Here is a 23,243-nt window from a genome sequence, read left to right as displayed (position 1 = left end):
TTAAAAAAGGCCATTCAACATCACACCGAAGCAAAATAAATTGAGAAAATGACAATAAAATTTTTTTAAAATATATAAATGATAATTTGATCCTTCAAAATGTCATAATTCCTCTAAAATCCTTAAGAATTTTTCTGTCATTAATGAATTTATATAAATTATCAAATTACCCTCGTTGAAAATAAATAATTCACAACTTTTCTTCTTAAATTTACAACAATGCAACAACAAATTACAATTTCACATGTTAAATTCCTTATTTATTGTTGCCTTATTACAAATATAAGAAAGAAAATTGCGAATACACAAGAAAAGTTATGAATTATTTATTTTCAACAAGAGTAATTTGATAATTTATATAAATTCATTAATAACAAAACAGTCTCTAGAGACTTCAAGAAAATTATGATATTTTGAGGAATCAAATTATTTATATATTTTAAAGGGATTTTGTTGTTATTTTTCCAAGTAAAATCTTGTCCGGATATGTTCATATTTTAACCCCAAAAAAAAAAAAGAAACAGAAAAGGCACATTTACATATTTGATTTTTTACCGGAAAAAGGCACATTTAAAGATATCCAAATTAACTTTCAATATCTAGTGTACGGAAAAAAAGGTTCTTAATTTATCAGTGAAAAATTGTATGATATTGCATGTGTTGATATTAATTAATAAATGGAGAACCCAACATAAACATACACACCCACCCAATAGTCAAATAATTTTAAATTTAAATACAAAAATATTTTTTGACGTAAATTAATCTATTGACTTGTGTATATACAAAGAAATTCTTTTTGAACAAATTATGTATATTTGATGTTGTTATATTTTGTGAGTGTCAGATATAACATAAAACAGCAGCAAACACATTCTACTTTTGTGAAGTATTTTAAATTTGAAATCTATGTAAATATAAAGCTAGATCACTTTAACATAAATTTGTTGTTTTGAAAAAGTTTAAGAGTTTGTTAACGACCGTTTAAAAAAAAACCAAGATAAATATACCCAATTCGTTTATAAATATCCAAATAGTATTAATATTATTAAAATTATCTAATGATATAAAAATATTCAAAAACTAACTTTTCAATATCTGGTGTAGAGATTGACTCACATCTGATGTTTTATCATGAATGGTATATTCTTACATATATTATCTATCAAAAAAATTTCATGAAGATATTGCATGTGCTGGCAGGAGCTAATAATTATAGAGAACCCGTGGGTTATATCATAGTCAAATAATTATAAAAATTTAAATCAATTTAAATTAAAAATAATTATTTTGACATAAATTTATACACGTGCATATATAGGAAAATCTTGTCCTCATATGTTTATATTTTAACCAATAAAAAAAAAGGCACATTTACAAATATCCAAATTAACTTATCAATAGCTAGTGTAAGCTAAGGAGTTTGACTTGACAGATGATTTTTTGCCTAGAAAAATATATTCTTATATTATCTATAAAAAAATTATGATATTGAATGTTTTGTCATAGAGTGCAATGCGCTTAACTCAAATTAATTATCTATAAAAATTCAAAAATTGAAATTGTAAGAGAGAATAAATAGAATAATATAATATATTTTCACAACAGAAAATAGAACAAGATTGACATGCTAAAATATAACAAGTTAAAAAGTGTTATTACCTTTGGTGCTTCCATAATCTGTTGAGATGTGCATTCCATTTGATAATTGTTTATACAAATGCTCCTCATATTTGGTACATCGTGAAGGTATAGTGTTTCCAATGCAAGAACATCAATGTGGAGCTCCTTGTTTTCATTCTCATTTGATAGACACTCTTCATGGCATTTTCCAAAAACATATTTCAATTCATGAGCGGTGTCAACATTTATGGATTTTAATTTTTGCAGACCTCCAAAAAAAGTGCATGGAAATATAAATTCCAATTTATTGCACGCCCAGATTGTGAGCCACTGTAGTTTCGGGAAATTGGAGTTGCAGCTGGGATAGCCATCACCCTCTACTTCATTTGTTATTATGTGCTTCAATTCTTTACAGTCATAGATGAACAACTGCTCCAACATGATGGTTGTGGCAATGGATACACTGAACAATGACTTTAATTTTGAACATCTCGAAAGTGTCATCTGCCTTATATTTTGTAGGTTCAATGGTTGTCTCATAAGACACTCTGTATGAAACATTTCAGTCCTTTTGCTTGATGCACAGAATTCCTGTACAACCAATCACTTGGTAAAAGCATGATTCTTATATTCAACACTCATCTAATTATCCTCTTTCTATCATTTAGTCCTACATCTGGATAAAAAAATCTGATTAAAAGCATCAATGAACCAAAAGATATATTGGATCGTAAAATACATGAAATACAAAATAAATGTGTCAAGAATAACGTATTATACATTTTCATTTATAAGATTGGGGCAGTTATGATGTAATTTACAAGGTGTTAAATTAATGAGATAGCCGTTGGACTTAAACATTTGCACCCATGCTTGTAGTCAACTAATAAAAAAATGAAAAACGTCAAATATAATTAAGCAGTTATTAACTAAAATCCTTATCTAAGTTAATGATTCGCCCATTATTACTATATTTAAATTTGAAATTTTTAAATTTTAAATGGGTGAAATTTGTAATGTGAGATTTTAAATTCAAATCCACCAATGCCAACACTATCTATTTGCAGCATGCTACTTCAGTCACAAGCAAACCCAGAGGCAAAAATATATATATATATATATTATATATATTCCTGGATAGATGTCCAATTTCAACTAAAAAATAACACCATCTAAATATGAGTAAACTTATTTAAATATTCAAAATAATTAATATAAAATAGAGATTTTGAACCAATTACAGATCAAATTAAGGATTTTGATGTAAACGAGATGTTTTAGTTCAACTTTTGTAAGGTATCAACTAATATAACAACTCAAGACGGAATTAAATGAGATGCAGGGTATCAACTAAAATATTTACTTGGTTACAAATATATTTAAAGGCTTTCAAAAACATATATATTTAAAGACCTTTCTATCATAAAGGGATAGTAGAGTCAAAAAATTACTTAGTGGGGCAAAATCTACGCATAAATACTAAATTTAAAAAACAAATTATTTTAAATATCAATTAAATTACTATGAAGCAATAATGTATTGAAAGTAAATACACAAGAAACGATACATAAAATTATAATAAAAAAATAAAGAGTTAAAATCCATTTTTGCCCCTAAACTATTTCCATAGGAACATTCAATATTTTAAATTATTTATTATAACAATGTTGACCTTAAAATAATTAAATCATATAGCAATGTTACTCCCAACCTTAAATGGGCAAGCATCAATAGTTAACTTTGTTGACTCAAACTTAACACCAGGGCAACATTGCTACACTTTAATTACTTAACACGAGGGCAACATTGCTACACTTTAATTACTTTTAAGGCAACATTGCTATAAATTAAGTTGAACTTAGCTCATTTTTGAGTCAGCAAAGTTAAGAATCAACATTTGCCCATTTAATGTCAAGGGCAACATTGATACAATTTAATAACTTCAAGGAAGACATTACTATAACAAAGAATTTAAAACATTAGGTGTTCCTAGAAAAATAGTTCATGGAGCTTAATCCATGTTCCTAGGAAAATGGACCTTAATCCATGATAAACATTAAAGAATGTATCACTTAAAGAAAACTTTATATATTTAAAGTGCTTATTTTCAATTAAGTCAAAACATGTGTAACTTTTATAGATTAATTATTCAATAACAAATTCTTGTTATTAATATTAATAATACATTAAGTCCACATATCTTGATTAAATTAAATAAAAGTATATTATTATTGAATAATTTTTTAAAATTCTCAATAATGAGTATTATAAATAAAGAACTAAAATAATTTCTTTAAATATCTTTATTATTGATTAAAAAAAAGTTTGCCCCTTCTCTTATGATTATGGATCTGCGACTCCATAATACATTAGTCTCGTGTAATTCGTGTAGTTTTCACCAACGATTTGTGCTAGTTGACCAAGCTAAAAATTTAATACCAACACCAAAGACAGACAATGAATGATATTGATATCAACTTTTCCGATGAGAACTGCACAAATTATTATTTTGATTTTAGTAATAATTTCAAATAAAATGAATATCCACCTTAGGAATAGCACAGCAGAATTATTCTCAAGGTAAATGTATATTTTTTTTCTTAAAGTACTCTCAACATCTAGCACCTTAAAATATTGATTAAAGTAATTTTGCTCTAAAAGTAATTAAAATATAGTATTTTTTTTCCTTTTTATTCAATTCACTAACAGTCAACATCAGAATCCTAGTAAACATTTCAAATGATCAATGTTGGAAATTTGATGTTAAAAGCAAAAATGCTTTATTTCAATTACTTTAAGGACAAAATCGCTCTAACCAATAGTTTACTGAGTACTCATTAGAGAGTACTTCAGAAAAAAAAAATGCACCTTTACTTTTATTTATTTATTTATTTATTTTGCCATCGAAAAGATGAAGGAATTTCACAAATCACTTATTCAACCATCACTTAACATCGTTCATCCAAGTGTTAAAGAATCAATATTTATTTTAACTGTTAATTAGCTAGTCCGTGTTTTTGATGAAATTGAGGAAAAAAAATTCCTAAACAAAATGTATTCCAAAAGTTTTATTTCAACTAACAAATGAAACTATTTCCTTCTAAACTATGGTAGTAGTTTATTTAACAAGGGCAATAAAGTTTTAACTAACTCATTTCTAGCATTTTGCTTAACTAGTCGCTACACAAATCTGACAATAAAAAAAGCGACTATAAATAAAAACAAATGTGACCTATCATTCTCATCTCCCCATTTCTCTAAAACCCTCTAAAACTTCTTTGTAACTTTAAAAATATTAATTCATTTCAATAGAATCAATCAATCAATCAAGAATAATTCTATCATTACATCTCCCCTCTAGATCTACATCCCTTAAAAGAGAAAAATATACCATTCAAGTAGCATAGTCTAAAATGGAAGTTTAATTAATCAAATATCGCTTTTGCCAAAAAAAAATTAAAATTACAAAGCATAAACATATATGTTGAACAAAGAGAACAAAACCAGAGTAGCATACCTGTGAGATTGTGCTGGGTTTTAGCGTGGCATCATAAACTACAATATTAGTATCTTTAATTGGAGCCCCAAAACAACACCCATGAACCCATGAGAACGCACTTCTTTTACCTGAGCTTTCATCTTTATTCTTCGAATCTTCTTTCAAAACTTCAAGTGGCCTTGGCATACATTTATTGCATTTTTCAAATATGCTAAGGAAACTCGGTAATCGACCAAGACTCACTGTTATTAGTGAAGGGAGCATAGTTTCTTGTAGTGAAACTTGATCCATATCTCTATATTCACCAATTATGTATTTTAGATTCTTACAATCCCATACATCTAAATCTTCCAACTTGGGAAGGTCTCCAGGTAGGAATGACGACACCATTTTTAATTTGTCACATCCTTGAATTTTAAGAGATTTTAACTTTGGAAACAGTAATCCATAACTCTTTTCATTATCAACATCAACTATTTCTTCTCCAAAACTACTATATGCAATTAAACTTTGCAGCTCCCCACAACTATTAATGTGTAATTCTTCCAATTCCATTAGACTTTGAGCAATAGAGTGTCGGAAAATTGATGGTTGGAACTTTGGGCAGTCTTGCAATCCCAAGACCTTCAAATGAGGTAGTTTGAGACTTTCATCTAAGAATATATTGTCTAGTTTCTTACACTTCTTTAACTTTAAAATCTGCAACTGGCTGAAAAAGCTAGAAGACACATCACCCTGATATAATTCTTTTACATCCACACCATCTAGATGCAACTCAACCAAGTCAGAAAAGACAAGCACGTTAGAATAAGAATGATTCTTACTAACATCAATAAGGCACTCAATGTCAGCCCATTCATACAAATAAAGCTTAGTCAAATTATTCACGAGTTCAACTTTCATAGGAATAATGTCAGGGACTAGACATTTCCATCCTGTTTGCCCAATGTTTCCCAACTCAAGAACTTCTGCTCTTCCTACTAAGTACTTTAACATGGCTTTTGATATTAAATTCTTAATGAGTTCTGGTTTAAAGCAATTTGACATGCCATTATCATCATCAGCAAAACATTTAAAACCAGGCGAAGCAATAGAATACATTTGCCAAGCAATTTCACCAACAATTTCTTTGTCATCTCCCCGCTTCCAATCTTTGACATTATAATTCTCAACAAAATACAATTCTTCCAATTGTGAGCATCTTCCAATCACTTCAAAAGGATTGTTATTTTTAATTTTACATTTTCTTAAACCCAACAATCTTAACTTCTTTATTTCCCTAATTTTTTTTGGTAATTCAAATATTAAACAATTTTCCAGCTCAAGAGTCTCAAGGCTTTGCAAATTTTTCAAAATAGAGATGTCACCTAGTTTCCAACCAACAAGGATGAGAGTTCGAATATTCTTTAATGAAAGAAGCAATTGTATTGATAGATTGAAATATACCTTAGTTTCGTCATAAAGCATATACAAAATTCTAAGTTTGTCCATCTCACCAAATATTGCAGATGAATCTTTCACCTTAACTTCTCCTTTTATCCAAAGTATCAAAATCTCAAGGTTTGCACCATCAAAACAATTGGGAAAGTCATTATTACTCCAAAACAAAAATTTCAAGTTTGGCTTTAATTTCGTCCTTAGATTTATGATCACTTGCACCTCACTGTCTGCTATTCATAAGGCCACTTCACGAACTAAGTCATGCGTCTTCACACAACTTTCCTTAGGCTCCAATAACAATGAAGATTTAATAAGGTCATTTTTTACAGGAATCACTTTTCTTCTTGCTGAAGAGTAGTTGTCAGCTTCCCCAAAAAGGCCCAATCCTACACCAAGTTTGCTCAAAAGGGATATAGGAATTTCATAATCCTCTGGAAAGAGAGAGCATAACAAGAGGAGTTTTTGGGCTTCAACCCCAAGATAGTTATAGCTTAACTCCATGCTTCTATAAACCTTTACCAAGTCTTGATGAATATTTTGCAATGGTCCAGAGTTTTGCAAGGTTTTCAAAGCATTCTTCCAATCTCGTAGATTCCAACCTTTCAATGTTGTTGCTACTGTCACAATTGCAAGTGGTAGTCCTCCACACTCCTTCACAATTTCTCTTGCCACACCCAATTTGGAAGAATTATCACTTTCTAATCCAGCATTTTCTTTGAAAAGATTCAATGCATCCACTTCATTTAAAGTTTGTAGTGCAATTATTAAATGGCATCTCATTACTTCACAAACTTTGGTATCACGTGTGGTTATCAAAACACAACAATTCTTCTGATCAAGACCATTGGGAATCCCTATGCCTCTAAGATCTAGCTTTTCCCAAACGTCATCTAGTATTATAAGTATCTTCCCTTTAATATTAACAATCCTCTTCCATAAGTCCTCTGAGTGTTTTTCTTCCTTTCCTTCCTCTAATGGCAAATCTAATTGCATTGCAATGTTTTGTTGAATCTTCTTGATATTTGGAGGATTAGACACAACTGTGAAGATGACTTTGTGAAATGCTTTAGATTCTTCAACTTGTTTTCCTGCTTGTGTAACAAGTGTAGTTTTACCTGTGCCCCCTAAGCCCTGCAATCCGATTATGTAATAATTTCCATTCTCCAATGCTTTAACCAATTCTTTGGATTTTGACTTTCTACTTTCAAAATCCATAAAATTTGTTGAAATAATAGAGCATATGCCTAGATGATCAGCTGGACGTGCCACTTTATCAAATTTACAACTTTCAATGAGATTTGTGGCATCATTCATCTTGTTTGCCAACATCTTCCCTTGTTGATATTGCCAAATGCAATTAGGACACCAACCACAAAACCATTTCTTCTTTTTTTTGTGTCTATTTGAATGACATCATTAGCATCATCTATCCATTGCTGAACTTCAGCAACATCTTTATTCTCATTTCTTTTTCTAACATCTTCAATCTCCTCTACTCTAGCATTGTGTTTCGTTTTGCTTCCAATTGTTTCTTTTTCTTCTCAAAGCTCTCAACATGAGTCTTGAAGCAACATAAGTAGTTAGCTTCCTCAAGTGTTGCATCCACAAATCTTTGGACAAGATTTGTTAAAACACTTTCTCCAATGGTTGTCATCTAATAAAGAATACTACCATTAATTAAGACTCATTCTAGTATTAAAAGTAAAACAATTTTTTTTAAAGATGACTGGAGCACTCTATTATTTTGCATTTTTATTTATAGATTTATAAGTAATATGGACAAGAGAATACTACCATTAAGAGTACATTTACATCATTCCAGTAAGAAAAGTACCCAAAAAAAAAAGTTTCCTTTTCTAAAGGCAGCTGGAGTGCTCCATCGTATCTGCAATTTTTTATTTATACTAATGTTTCCTAATCAAAATTTCAATATTTAATAATGCGCATATAAAAAATTCACTTCAATTAAAATTTTACTATATTCGCGTTGCATAATTCTTTTTTTCCCTTTCTTGTTTTATCCCAATATCTAATATTGAGATACTAAATGTATTTTATTATTATAATTTTATGATGAATAAATAAAATAAGTAATGAATTTTTGTTTTATATGCTTAGTATTTTCTATATATGTGACTTCATTTTTAAAATTAACTATATATATGGTTTTTAATGTTACTTCCTTCTATAATACATAATGCTAATTATATATTATATTTCATTTCGTTAACTTTATTTCCTTATTTAATTCAATTTAAAAGTAATGATAAATGTACATATTTTATTAGTTTATTGTTTACATAGCTGCTTACACATTGCCAAATACTAAATTTGCTTATTTTAATAAAGCAATGGATATATCTATACAAACCTATGAAGCAATGGATTTGTTGAAAAATCAAAAAGAAACACGACCAAAATAATATTAAATTTTTCATTTTAAATGAAGAATGATACAATATAATTTTAATTTTATAATTATTAAATTATTCTAAAAAAAGTTTAAATTGAAAAGGATAAAAACATTAAAATTTAATCATTGACATATCACATACAAGCCTATATTGATCAAATTTGGCACAGGTCATAAACAAGAAAGGTGTAAAAACACATTGTATGACAAATTTTGCGATATTAAGCAAAAAAAATAAAACGTTAAAAAACAAAGCAACTGCCCAATTAGAACTAGAGTTGTTCACGGAATCCTCCTTCCAATTGGCCCATGCATCTTCATCCCTATTATGTTGGCATAGGTCGTTCCCATCTCGAACATAATGGGATAGGGGCAGAAATGATGTTTGGATAGGATAGGACACAAGTGGAGCATTGAGACATCCCATTCCATCTAAAACATATTTATATATTTATTTTATTTTATTTTTTATAGATGATAAACTATATTTTTTTAAAAGTTAATTTTCCAATTTTTTTCACTTATCTACTATTTTATTGGACTAAATTACAAATCAGTCACAAACATTTTCAAAAAAGAACAATTGATATCCTACCATTTTAAATAGCACAATGTTATCCCAACATTTTTAAAAAATGGACAATTTTTACTTGTCATGACAAAAGGTCCACATTGACCGTTAATCTTTGTTGTTTCACCAGCATATTTTGCCACATCTGATGTGGCTATTTTAAAAATTAGAAAAAATAAAAATTGAAACGCCTAGGAGGACAATGTTTTCCTTCATCCTTCTTCTAGAATTGGATTGAGCCATATGGCCAGCTGATGTTCTTCTCCCCTATGCTTCTTCATTCTTCTCCCTTTCACTCCTCTTCTTCCTCACCTTCCTCCTCCATTGAAGTCAAACAGTTTCTTCCTCTTACTTCATCATTGACAATGGCCCCAAATTTTTTTAGATCTGTTGATAACAACCAAGACCCCCATAAACTATCGAGGCGGAAGATCGAAAATCTCCATCGAGCTTCTCACCTCTGTCATGGTTCAACAATGAAGCCTAAGGAGGCATTCCATCGAAGAGGAGAAGCTTTAGTCAAACAGATCAGATTCCTCTCTCTCATAGAAGATTTAATCAAACAAATCGGATAGTGGCCATAACAGTAATCACCCACGGTAGGTTTGTAGAAATAGGTGACCCTCCTCTTCTCGACATCCGAACCCAAAGGTAAATAAACACTACCACCCTTTATTCCTTCTCCCACTCTCGATGCTGGATCGCTTCCACTAGATCTAATATTCCCAAACCTTTCTCTCGCTCGCCCTTAGTCTGGTTTCTAGTTTTTGGTTTTCTTGAATGAATTTGATGAGGATTGGGTTTTGGGCTTGTGAATCTAATGAATTGAGTTTGCTTGACCTTCTTCTCCCCTTCACTTGCCCAGATCACCCATTCACCCCCTTCTGGGTTGGGCAGGACACGGTGAAGAAGTAAGAGGAGGAACAAGAGTCAATCTTGCTATCAACTTGATGGTAGAGGGATCGAATAGGAGAGAAATCAATGAGAAGAGTGAGGTTTTGAAGATTGAAGGATGGGAAATTGAGGGGCATAGGTAGGAAGATAATTCTTCCCATTCTGGGATTGTTTTAAAGCATTTTCAAAATTTTGAGGTTCAAAATCTTATTAGGAGGAACTATTTCTCTAAGGTTTATGGAGAGATTGATGTTCTTGTTTGATTTCTAGTTTGTAGGTTTTTGGATACATTGATGAGAATTGGGTTTTGGGTTTGTGAGATTCTTGGTTTGTTTGATATGTAGCTATGTTTTGGGTTTGTGAGATTATTCTTTGTTTGTTTAATCTGTTGCTATGTTTTAGGTTTGTGAGATTGTTCTCTAACTATTCTTGGTTTGTTTAATTGCTTAGATAATATTTGGAACATAGATTCAAGGTCAACGTAATTGGGAAAGAAGAAAGGAAGAAGAAAAAAGAATTGAATAACAAATATTAAAAGAATTTAATAACAAATAATTTGTTCATAAAATGACTGAAATGGTTTAGAGTTTCACAACTTTTTGTCACCATTTTTCTTTACTTTTTTAAATTAAGAGATATTGTTATCTTTTTATCAAAAAAATTTAATGACAATTAGGCCTTTTAGGGCATTATCACATTTTGTGAGATTAAATTTTTATTTTCCTATTTTGGAGGGCTTGATTTGTCATTCTTCCAAAAATCAACCAAAAAAAACTAAAATGAATGATTCAAACACGAACCAACTAAAGCAAATCATTTATCAACTTTCTAAGTATATATGTTTGACTGATTGCAATAAATGAGCCCTAAATACAAAACAGATGAAAAATAACTGACTACACATATGGGAATTAGAACGCATTTGTTTAAGTTTTTTTTAATTGAAAAATCACTCATTTTCGAAAATTTTCATCATGTTGCTTAGATTTTTTAAATTAGTCAGAAGCTGAAAAAAATACATTTATGTTTATTTTGAGAAGCTATCTTAAAAATAATTAGATGTGGGTGGATGAGTGAAACTTTTTTGAGAATATAGAGATACCAAAAAATATCATAAAATTTAAAAACACATAATAAATTAATTTTTATGAATCAAAGATTTCATAAAATCAAAAATTAAATATATAATAAATTATTTTTATTATTTTAGCCAAATGCAAATTTCTGTTTTTTTTTTAAATCTCTACACACAAAAATACTTTCCAGTTTCCACAAATCAACTAAAATAATAAAAAACTTATTTATTTTTTAAGCCCAAACAACGGCAAATCCAAAACAATTTTTTTTTAAAAAAAAAAAGGGTAACCAAATAGAAGAATATTCCTTCTGATCTATTTATTTGATTTTAACCATAAAGTTGTTCCTTATAAATACACCCAGAAGTAATATAATATTAGTACACACAGTATCCAAATGTGAAGAGAGATGTGGTGGTATGCATACATGACACGTAATTCTAATAATTTAAAATTAAAATTAAAATGTGTACGATTCATAAATTAGTTGTTAATATGTTAGATGATTCAAATTTCAAGTTTGGTTTTATAGCACCAGTAGCAAATTAAATTTTATATAACTAATATTACAACCTTCAACATCAAAATAACAAGTTTTTTTATATTAAATTTTAATCATAAGTATAAGCAGTAAATTCTGTCCAGAGTACATCTCCCCAAAAATTCTTAGAAAAATGTGTAAATCTTTTCCAATAATATATGTCACTCATGCCAATTTTAATGGAAAAATTTCACTAAACATCTATGGATCAGAGATAATAAGAAAAAGAATCTTTGAATTTATGAAACTATACTACAAGTTTAAGGTACTGAATTGAAATAAAAATTTTCTGAAAAATGACAAGATTGTCCCTATTGGAAGAGAGAGATATTTAACAAGAAAAAAAAACAAATTATAAATATGAAAAGTTATAAACAAATAAAGTAGGCAAACAACAATGGTCTGAAAGGTAATGAACAACATACAATAGGGACACAAACAAGTCTTCCTAACATGAAAGCAATACTTGGAATCAATTCAAATAAAAATGTTGTGAAGTAGGGTAATAAATAATAATATGAAGGGTAATGAATCACATGTAGCAAAGACACGAACAAGTCATATTAACATGAAAATAATACTTGAAATTAATTTAAGTGAAAGTATAATAATAAACAAATGAGATAGGAAAATGAATTATCATTTGAAGAGTATTAAACAACTTACAATAGAGATAAAAACAAGTTGTGAAAGAGAATTTTAATAGAGACATTCTTATCATTTTTCAGATAATTTTATTTTCAATTCAGTAACTTAAATTTGTAATAAAATTTTAAGAATTTAAGGGTTCTTTTTTGGTTATCCTCGGTCCAAGGTCAATAGTAAAATTGTCCCAATTTTAATTCACAAGAAGTTTTTTGGTTCATATTGGCGTACATACGTTTTGAAAGACATAGCACCCGATGACAAGTAGTGAATAGTGATGTATATATGCCCAATAAAAAACAAACATTATCAAAACTTATACCAACCTTTATTCGGTCTATTGAATCATGTCGTGATGCCTTTGATAGTTTTTTTAATTTGGAGAACGAAGAATTCACACACGTACAAACCAATCAAAGCCAGCAAGCTAGAAAGAAGACACGGCACATATGTAAGAAAAAGGAAATTACGTGTATAAAAAAAAAGTGAAAGTGTATTGGGGGGGGGGGGGGAAGCAAATTCCTTGTGTTATAATTAGAACTAGCTAATTATTTCTTTATCTTTCTTTCATAACATTCTTCATCTTTTTCGTGGGACAAATGTGTTACTTTGTCTTTTAATTTCATATACATAAAATTTTATTTTAATATTTTAATTTTTTAAAAAAAAATTGTCCTGTAATCCGAATACCAATAGTTTTATTTTTGAAATTAAAATTTTAAATATTGATAAAATATTTTCAAAAATTCAAATATTAAGTTGAGTTTTTTTAAAATAACAATAATTGACATGAAAAATCATCTTTTGAAACTAAAAGTACTAAAGTTATAAAACTAAAAGAATATTTTATAAAATTAAGAAATCAAATTAGAACATATTATATAAAGTTATAGAGGATGAAAGGTGATTTTTCTATTAGTTCACCCTCTAATAAAATAATATTTTCCTAATCATTTTTTTCCTCTTTTCTTTTCCATTATTTCCTTTTAGAAGCTAAAATTTCATAATCAGCTTTGTCTAAGTGATTTAATTTCTAATGTGTAAATACTAAACTTTTCTAAGAAAGTCATAAGATATATTTAAATTTTTTTTCATTGATTGAAATGAGTTTAAATGAATTGTTAAGAGTTATAAGTCATTTTATCCCTTAACTGTACACGAAAGGTCACAAATGGCTCTAAACTCAACTATGTGTTAATCTTATTCCTCCCTCATCACCCAAATTTTAAAAACACTTAACATCCATTAGTCATGTTATTAGTGGGTCCCACCATTTTTTAAATATTTTTTATCTAAGTTAAGGGTCATTTTTGCCTTCAACTTCTATTCGAAAGATTATTTTTGCCCTCAACTCAAATATTTTATAAGACAATATTAAAAACATAAAATGTGGGGCTCACCAATGGTTAACTATCGGTGAGAAAATGGCAGGATGATGAGGAAGAGAATCTTTAAAGTTAAGATTAAAATTGATCTATAGTTAAGTTTAAAGGTATTTGTAATCTTTCATGTGTAGTTCAAGAACAACACTGATCCTTAATCCTTGTTTTGATTTAGTGTTCTAACATATTGGGTTGTGACACTTTACTGAGGATTGTAGTGAAACCCTAGATTTGATGCAGGACTATGATATTTCCATTCCAGTAGTGATTGAAATGTGTTTTGATGGAATAGTTACGTTTGCTTAAAGTTATGTTAAGGTTCTATGTAGGATTGATTTGGAGTTACATATTAGAGTTCACATATGGGTATGTTGGGTGCCAAACTGTAACTTGAAAAACTAGGTGATGTGATGGGTAATTTGTGATTCGAATAAGTTGTAGTGACCGAACCATGGGGTGGGCACATGCTCCGGTCACTTAGGAAAATTATATATAATGTGCATGAAATTGTAAATTTTGCACTTTAATATTTTCAATTGATTCTTTTTCTAAACTTGAGTCCAAATTTTTCAAATTTTTACCTCAAAATGCAGTAATATAATAAATCTATATAATTTATTTTTTAATTATTAAATTATTTTTAAAACTATTAATTTTTTAAACGAAAATTATGCCCATAACTTAGGGTCCTGATTCCACTACTGACTTGTTAGATTAGAAATTGGGGGAATTTGGTTTTGGATAGAGTAAATTAATCCTAGAAGTGAGCTTGGAAAAGTTGAATTTCTAAAGCTAGCTTAAATAGACTCCTTTAACATTTAATTGAAGAAAATTGTCATAAATTATACTTTCTCTGTTTAAAATATAAAATATTTTTAATTAAATCTCACCCTCAATAAAGTAGTTATTTTTATTTAAACTAACTCTATATTTTTATATTTACCCCTATTTAATAAAATATTTTACAATAAAATAAATATAAAATAATTTATTTAATAGAAGTATTTTTGCAAAAAAAGAAAATGACTACAAATTGAAAAAAATAAAAACCCCTTACATTTTTTAACATCTAACTCTTTAAAAAATGTTTTATATTTTTTAATGGAGGGAGTATAAATTTACCTTATTTGTGAAAGGTGACTAGCACATGAGAGCATTCAAGGTTTTTGATGTTCACTAAGAGTACTTAGACCTCTTATTGAATTTAAATTCTCATTATTACGGCTACTATTGCTATTTCTTTAAGATAGTAATAATACTTTAGAACTTTAAAGTATTATACATTTCATATAGATATATATAATATATATGTATGTATGTAAGTATTATAATGCCGCTTAAAATTGTAAAGCTTGCTTGCTTTTCAAGAAAAATCAGTTATTATTTTTCTTAAAAAAATACTACTAACTTTTAAAATATAATAGGAATAGCAATTCTCGTAAAATTTAGTAGTAATTTTGGATGATAAGAATTAATTTCAATTTGTTTTTATCATAGTTTTTATAACTAACCTCCCCAATAAAAAATAGTTCAAAATTAAAAGCCATATATAACCATAGATCAAAATTCATAATTTAATAAAGGCTATAAGCAAATACGATCACTTTACCTCAAAATAACGTGCAATTAGATTTATTTCTGGACCTGAAGAAATTCAACTATTTGGAAGCAAAGAAAGTGCATGGGAATACGAGTGAAGCCAATTTCCCATAAATTTAAAGAACCTGCACATAAACTAAAAGAAAAAAATGGAGAAAACTTAGTATGAAAAATTTGAAAAATTTCAGCATGTTGGTTAAATTTTTTAAATTAATCAGAAGCTGAAAAAAACCATTTAGGTTTATTTTGAGAAGCTATCTTAAAAATAATTAGATGTGGGTGGATGAGTGAAACTTTTTTAAAAATATAGAAATACCAAAAGATACCATAAAGTTTAAAAATAAATAATAAATTATTTTTATGAATGATGATACACAAAGATTTCATAAAATCAAAAATTAAATATATAATAAATTATTCTATTAGTTTACCCAAAGAGAAGAATATTCCTTCTGATCTAATTATTTTATTTTAACCATAAGTTGTTTCTTATAAATACACCCCGACGTAATATAATATTAGCACACATAGTATCCAAATGTGAAGAGAGAAGTGCTGGTATGCTACATGTTACGTAATTCTAATAATTTAGAATTAAAATTAAAATGTGTACGATTCATAAATTAGTTGTTAATATGTTAGGTTATTCAAATTTCAAGTTTGGTTTTATAACAGCAGTAGCAAATTAAATTTTATATAATTAATATTACAAACTTCAACAGGAAAATAAAAAGTTTTTTTTATTAAATTTTAATCATAATTATAAGCAGCAAATTCCGTCGAACAGAGGTCATCTCCCCCGAAATTCTTAGAAAAATGTGTAAATCTTTTCCAAGAATATGTCACTCATGCCAATTTTAATGGAAAAATTTCAGTGAAGACCTCTGAATCAGAGAGATAATAAGAAAAGAATCTTTGAATTTCTGAAACTATACTATAAGCTCAAGGTACTGAATTGAAATAAGTTTTTTTTGAAAAATGACAAAATTGTCCCCATTAGAAGAGAAAGAAATTTAACAAAAAAACAAACTAGAAATATGTAAGGTTATAAACAAATAAAATATGCAATCAACAATAGTTTGAAAGGTAATGAACAACATACAATAGGAACACAAACAAATCTTTTTAACATGAAAGCAACACTTGGAATCAATTCAAATAAGTGTTGTAAAACAGTCTGAAGGGTAATGAATCATATATAATAGGGACACGAACAAGTATATTATATTAATATGAAAACAACAGTTGAAATTAATTTAAGTGAAAGTATTATAATGAACAAATGAAATAAGGCAATGAACTATTATTTAAAGAGTATTAAACAACATACAATAAGGATATAAACAAGTCGTGAAAGAGAATTTTAATAGGAACAATCTTATTATTTTTCAGATAATTTAAAATTAAATTCAGTATCCTAAATTTGTAATAAAATTTTAAGAATTTAAGGGTTCTTTTTTTTTTTTTGTATGTTATCCTTGGTCCAAGATCAGTAGTGAAATTGTCCGAATTTTAATTCATAACAATTTTTTTTTTTGGTTAATATTGTTGTACACACGTTTTGAAAGACATAGCACGTGATGACAAATAGTGAATAGTGATGCATATATGCCCAATAAAAAACAAACATTGTCAAAACTTATACCAACCTTTATTCGATCTACAGAATCATGTCGTCATGCCTTTGATGGTTTTTTAATTTGGAGAATGAAGAAATCACACACGTACAAACCAATCAGAGCCAGCAAGCTAGATAGAAGAGAGGGCGCAAATGTAAGAAAAAAGAAATTACGTGTATAAAAAAAAGTGAAAGTGTATAAAAAAGTGGGTAAAAAAGCAAATACCTTGTGTTATAATTATAACTAGCTAATTATTTCTTTATCTTTCTTTCATAATATTATTTATCTTTTTCGTGGGACAAATGTGTTACTTTGTCTTTTAATTTCATATACATAAAATTTCATTTTAGTATTTTAATTTTTAAAAAAATATTTTTGTCTTGTAATCCTAATACCATTAGTTTTATTTTTGAAATTAAAATTTTAAATATTCATAAAATATTTTCAAATATTTAAATATTAAGCTGAATTTTTTTAAAATAACAATAATTGACATAAAAAATCATCCTTTGAGACTAATAGTACTAAGGTTATAAAATTAAAAAGATACTTTATAAAATTAAAAAATTAAATTAAAACATATTATATAAAGTTATAGAGGATGAAAGGAGATTTTTCCATTAATTCACCCTCTAATAAAATAATATTTTGCTAATCATTTTTTCCCTTCTTTTCTTTTCCAATATTTCCTTTTAGAAGCTAAAATTTCATAATCAGCTTTGTCTAAGTGATTTAAATTCTGATGTGTAACTACTAAATTTTTCTAAAAAGTCATAAGATATATTTAAGTTTTTTTATTGATTGAAATGAGTTTAAATAAATTGTTAGGAGTTATTTTAAGGGTTAAGAATCATTGTTGTCCCTTAATTGTACACGAAGAATCACAAATGACTTTAAACTCAATTATAGGTCAATCTTATTTTTCAACTTTAAAAATTTCTTCTATCATCAACCTGACGTTAAAAACACTTAACATTCATTAACCATTTTATCAATGGGTCCCACTATTTTTGAAATATTTTTTATCAAGTTAAGAGTCTTTTTTCCCCTCAACTCAAATATTTTATAATAAAATATTAAAAATATAATATGAGGCCCACCAACAGTTAACTAACGGTCAGAAAATCACAATGATGAGGAAAAGAATCTTTAAAGTTAAGAAAAAAATAAACATAGTTGAATTTAGAAACATTTATAATCTTTCATGTACAGTTCAGGAACAAAAATAACCCTTAACCTTTGTTTTAATTTAGTGTTCTAACGTATTGGGTTGTGGTACTTCATTGAGGATTGTAGTGAAACCCTAAATGAAGTTTGGGAGTTGTGCAGGATTATGATATTTCCGATTGAAATGTGTTTTGATTGAATAGTTACATTTGTTTAAAGTTTAAGTTGAAGTTCCATGTAGGATTGATTTGGAGTTTTGAGTTCACATATGGGTATGTTGGGTGTCAAAACTGTAACTAGAAAAATTAGGTGATGTGATGGGTAATTTGTGATTCGAATAAGTTGTAGTGACCGAACCATAGAGTGGGCACATGCTCCGCTCACTTAGGAAAATTATATACAATGTGTATGAAATTTTAAATTTTGCACTTTAATATTTTCAACGTTAAATCGATTTGATTCCTTTTCTAAACTTGAGTCCAAATTTTTCAAATTTTTACCTCAAAATCCAGTAATATAATAAATCTATATAATTTATCTTTTAATAATTAAATTATTTTTAAAACTATTAATTTTTTAAAAGAAAATAATCCCTAGGGTCCTGATTCCACTACTGACTTGTTAGATTAGAAATTGGTGGAATTTGGTTTTGGGAAGAGCGAATTAATCCTAGAGGTGAGCTTTGGAAAGGTGAATTTCTGAAGTTAGCTTGAATAGACTCCTTTAACATTTAATTGCCGAAAATTGTCATGATTATATTTGTTCTGTTTAAAAATATAAAATATTTTTAATTAAATTTTATTTTTAATAAAGTAGTTACTTATTTTTAAAATTCTTTATTTAACATAATGTTTTACAGTAAAATAAATATAAAATAATTTATTCAATAGAATCACTTTAAAAAAATAAAAATTACACATTAAAAAATTAAAAAAACCTTACATTTTATAATATTCAACCCTTTAAAAAATGTACGACATTTTTTAATGGAGGGAATGTAGATTCACACTATTTGTGAAAGGTGGCTAGCACATGGAGCATTCAAGGTTTTTGATATTTGTTCAGCTAAGGAGTGAGGTAACTTTGATTTATCTTTCATACGTTTAAAAATCATGCGTTGAGTAGTAATTAAATAACTTTGTTGAGGCCGTTCTTTATGTTTTTATTAATTTGATGTTCATTTAATTCTTTTTTTTTTTAGACATGCAGTTGTTGTCCATTGAGGGCTTGTGTTGAAAGGTGGAATTGAATTTGATGCTGATTTAATTTTTAAAACCTGGTTAGCATGCTTGTATACCCTTAAAACCTGGTGTTGTTTTATGATCAATTCATTGATGAAAAGAGAATTTTGGACTAAGAGATTTATGAAAGTACATTAATTCTCGACCATGGTTTGCATGTGTATTTTGAATAACCTTTAGTTCCTGAAATATTAGATCTCATGGTATATATATATCATCTCAACATTTTCATGTATTTGAGTGACAGGGTAGAGAGGGAGGGAAGGTATGGTAGGAACGAGTCTTTTAATGGCTGGTGGAATGTTCCACGTTCACTGAGTAGAAGTACTTAGACCTCTTATTGAATTTAAATTCTCATTATTACGGTTATTATTGCCATTTCTTTAAGATAGTAATAATATTTTAGAACTTTAAAGTATTATACATTATATGTGTGTGTGTGTGTGTATTTATGTATTATAATGCCGCTTAAAATTGTAAAGCTTGCTTGCTTTTCAAGAAAAATCAGTTATTATTTTTCTTAAAAAAATACTACTAACTTTTAAAATATAATAGGAATAGCAATTCTCGTAAAATTTAGTAGTAATTTTGGATGATAAGAATTAATTTCAATTTGTTTTTATCATAGTTTTTATAACTAACCTCCCCAATAAAAAATAGTTCAAAATTAAAAGCCATATATAACCATAGATCAAAATTCATAATTTAATAAAGGCTATAAGCAAATACGATCACTTTACCTCAAAATAACGTGCAATTAGATTTATTTCTGGACCTGAAGAAATTCAACTATTTGGAAGCAAAGAAAGTGCATGGGAATACGAGTGAAGCCAATTTCCCATAAATTTAAAGAACCTGCACATAAACTAAAAGAAAAAAAAATGGAGAAAACATAGTCTGATGCACCAACATGAGATGATGTGACGACTCGCTCCCTTTAGAACACAGTGTAAGTTACTTTCTAGAAGCATTCCTTAATCCAAAATATAAACATTGAGTTTATTTTATATTTTCTTTTCATTTATGCCCTTGTTTTTTATTTATTCATGTCTTTAAATTTTCCTTATTTAAAGACGTCGCATGTGCTACAAGGACTCTTGAAGGAACATAAATGAAAGGATGTGAATATTTTTAAAAAATCAGGGTTTTAACTAACAATTTTGATAAACTGTAAATTAATTAACAATGACATATATTGTGGTCTGGAGAAGTATATCTCTTTTAATCTTTTTTTATTCTTTATTTTTTGAAATTTAATGAATAAATTCCATTTAGGGTACACAGTGGTAGTGAAAAAAAATTAGGAGTGCTTATTTAAAAGTACCTTTCAGGAAAATATCAATTTCATGTTCTATAACAATTAGACTCAACCCAGTAATTAACTGATGTTAAGTAAGCATGCCTCGTTAGTCCTAAACAAGCGTAAAGCCCAATCCAAATTTGATACTCTCCCAATCTAATTTATAAGGCGTTTAATTTGAATTTTTTTAATGTATTTTAAGAAAAGTTATTTCTCTCATCAACCCTAATTATAAGACAAAATTAACCAAACTCACAATTCTTAAAGAATGATAATTAATATTCTTAAACTTGTAAAAATATAACTTTTTAATTTTACTCCTCATTAAAATTAATGACCATAATAAAATTTATCTTGAAATTACAACTTTGTGCAATTAAGGAGGAACAATATTGAAAAAAAATTAATTACTACATCTTTATCCTGCATTTAATATCAAATAAAACTTTAAAATCTTTCCTTGTAATAAGGACTGGATCAAGAAAGCATGTTACTTTATTTGTGAGAAAATATCTCAAATTTCCAATTATGTTCTTATTAGTTAAAGGAAGATCATGAATAACATTTTTATTTGTGAAAATATTTTTTCAAGTTAAAAGATAAAATTGAAAGATTATTCCATATTTTTATTTGACACATTATAATTAGAACCACTTTTTAATTTTGCCAAAAAGACCTCATAAATAAGATTAGCATTTGAAATTTAACAAAAGGAAAATTACAAACAAGTCTGATATAGGAAACTTATTTATAAATAAATTTTATAAATTTTGAAAATACACCCAAGTCCCAGATTTGATTCTAATTAATTTATCAAGTAAAATGACACAAATGTCTTTAAACTCCCATTCTTTTGATTAACGCTAATTGACCATTGGTTATCATTGATTGGTGGCCAGTGGTTATTGACCACTCAAAAATATTTTTACTAAAATATTAAAAATTCAAAGTTTACAAGCCAAACATCAAGTAAATATTCAACATTTATAAATAAAACTTTTTATATTTACACGTCAATCTTTTATAATATTAATATTTTAACCTGTAAATTTGCAAAATTAAAAACTGATAGTGGTCAATCAATGCCCATCAAAGGATAGGAGTCAATTTAAGAGTATTTGTATATTTTACATGATAAATTAATTTTATATAACCGAGTCCTATGGGACTTGAGTAATTACTTAAAAATTCATAAAATTTATTTGTAAATAAGTTTTTTATATATGATCTTTTTGTAATTTTTCAAAAAATAAAACGATGCTTTAAAGAAATAAGATCACACTTTACCTCAAAATGGTCTGCATATAATTCAAGTTAGCCAACTGCTTGGAAGTAAGAAAATTGGAGAAGCCAATCTGCCATGAACATGCATGGAGATATCACCGCACACAAACTGTAATAAAGAAAGAAACTTCAGGAAAGATAACAAATATGAGATCGATAGTGAAATTACTAATTAATCGACCAATTTTTCGATTTTCATTTTTATTTTGTGAAATTTGATTAACAAAAGCAATTAGGGGAACAAGATACTTTTAATTTGAAGTAACTTATACAAATAAGCTAAGTGTGACCGATCATAATAATAATTTAATAATAAGACAAAACTGTACAATATTTTATTCATTAACTTTGTATAAAATTTCAGTTCTTATCTTACTCAGGTATTAAAAAAGTTTCTTTATTTAATAAAGTAACTTTAAAAAGAAACCAACATGAAATCTTGCAACAACCATGTCAAATAAGAGTTAAGCAATTCAAATCTTTCCATTGATGATGTGGATCTTCTCAGTTATCTAGCAAGAAAAAAAAAGCAAAAATATTGTCATGATTTATGAAAAATCAATTATGAAGAACTATTTTAGGAGAAAAAGAAAGAAGGGTCCGATTTATTTTACCTGAAACCGCCTGAGAAGCGTCCATGTTTGGAAGCAAAGAAATTGGAGATGTGACATATGAGACTGATGAGCCTGAGAAGAAGAACCAGTAACAGAGAGACAAGAATGTGTGAGAGAGAGAGAGAGCACAAAAATAGAGAGAGACTTGCTAGGAGTAGTGCGCTTGAGAAGAAGCAGAGCAATAATTGAGTGAGAAGCACCAAAGGAGAAGAATAGCTGTGCAGAATAGCAATACAGCACAACGATGAAGATGATAAGAACACCAATGGGTGAGGCGCATAATTGAAGAGAGATTCTCTAAAAAAAGCAGAGCGATCTCATCGTGATTCGGCTTG

General features: G+C 28.0%; 2 protein-coding genes across 12 annotated transcripts in view; both read right to left on the bottom strand.

Moving 5' to 3' along the window:
* LOC129318888 (uncharacterized) overlaps positions 1-23,243 on the bottom strand; it is a 26,638-nt gene extending 3,395 nt beyond the window's left edge. For 2 of the 11 annotated variants that reach the window (XR_008595347.1, XM_054963876.1), the window contains exons 1-9: positions 22,909-23,243; positions 22,744-22,806; positions 22,298-22,403; positions 20,451-20,576; positions 17,333-17,432; positions 15,694-15,819; positions 13,029-13,129; positions 5,141-8,216; positions 1,663-2,214 (exon numbers count right to left, since the gene is read on the bottom strand). Coding sequence is in view for 8 of the 11 variants with exons in the window: in XM_054963876.1 (XP_054819851.1) it covers positions 1,663-2,214; positions 5,141-6,613 (2,025 nt within the window). In the remaining 3 variants the exon portion in view is untranslated. Of the gene's footprint in view, positions 1-1,662; positions 2,215-5,140; positions 8,217-9,417; positions 10,030-13,028; positions 13,130-15,693; positions 15,820-17,332; positions 17,433-20,450; positions 20,577-22,297; positions 22,404-22,743; positions 22,807-22,908 lie in introns of those variants that run through there. The other 9 variants (XM_054963884.1, XM_054963879.1, XM_054963878.1 and 6 more) reach the window with 9 other exon arrangements.
* Positions 6,797-7,891, bottom strand: LOC129317523 (disease resistance protein At4g27190-like). Its single transcript, XM_054961835.1, has one exon. It carries the CDS (start codon positions 7,889-7,891, stop codon positions 6,797-6,799), a length of 1,095 nt encoding a protein of 364 aa, XP_054817810.1.

Source organism: Prosopis cineraria, unplaced genomic scaffold (genome assembly GCF_029017545.1).
Source record: "Prosopis cineraria cultivar Desert tree isolate PC_DT_omini unplaced genomic scaffold, ASM2901754v1 PC8, whole genome shotgun sequence".
NCBI classification, from domain to species: Eukaryota; Viridiplantae; Streptophyta; class Magnoliopsida; order Fabales; family Fabaceae; genus Prosopis; species Prosopis cineraria.
Note: the sequence above shows the minus strand (reverse complement) of the source record. Positions and strands in the feature narration are given on the sequence as shown.

Coding starts and splice junctions, on each gene's coding strand:
- LOC129317523 (XM_054961835.1), bottom strand. CDS start 7,891: ATGTTGGCAAACAAGATGAATGATGCCACAAATCTCATTGAAAGTTGT.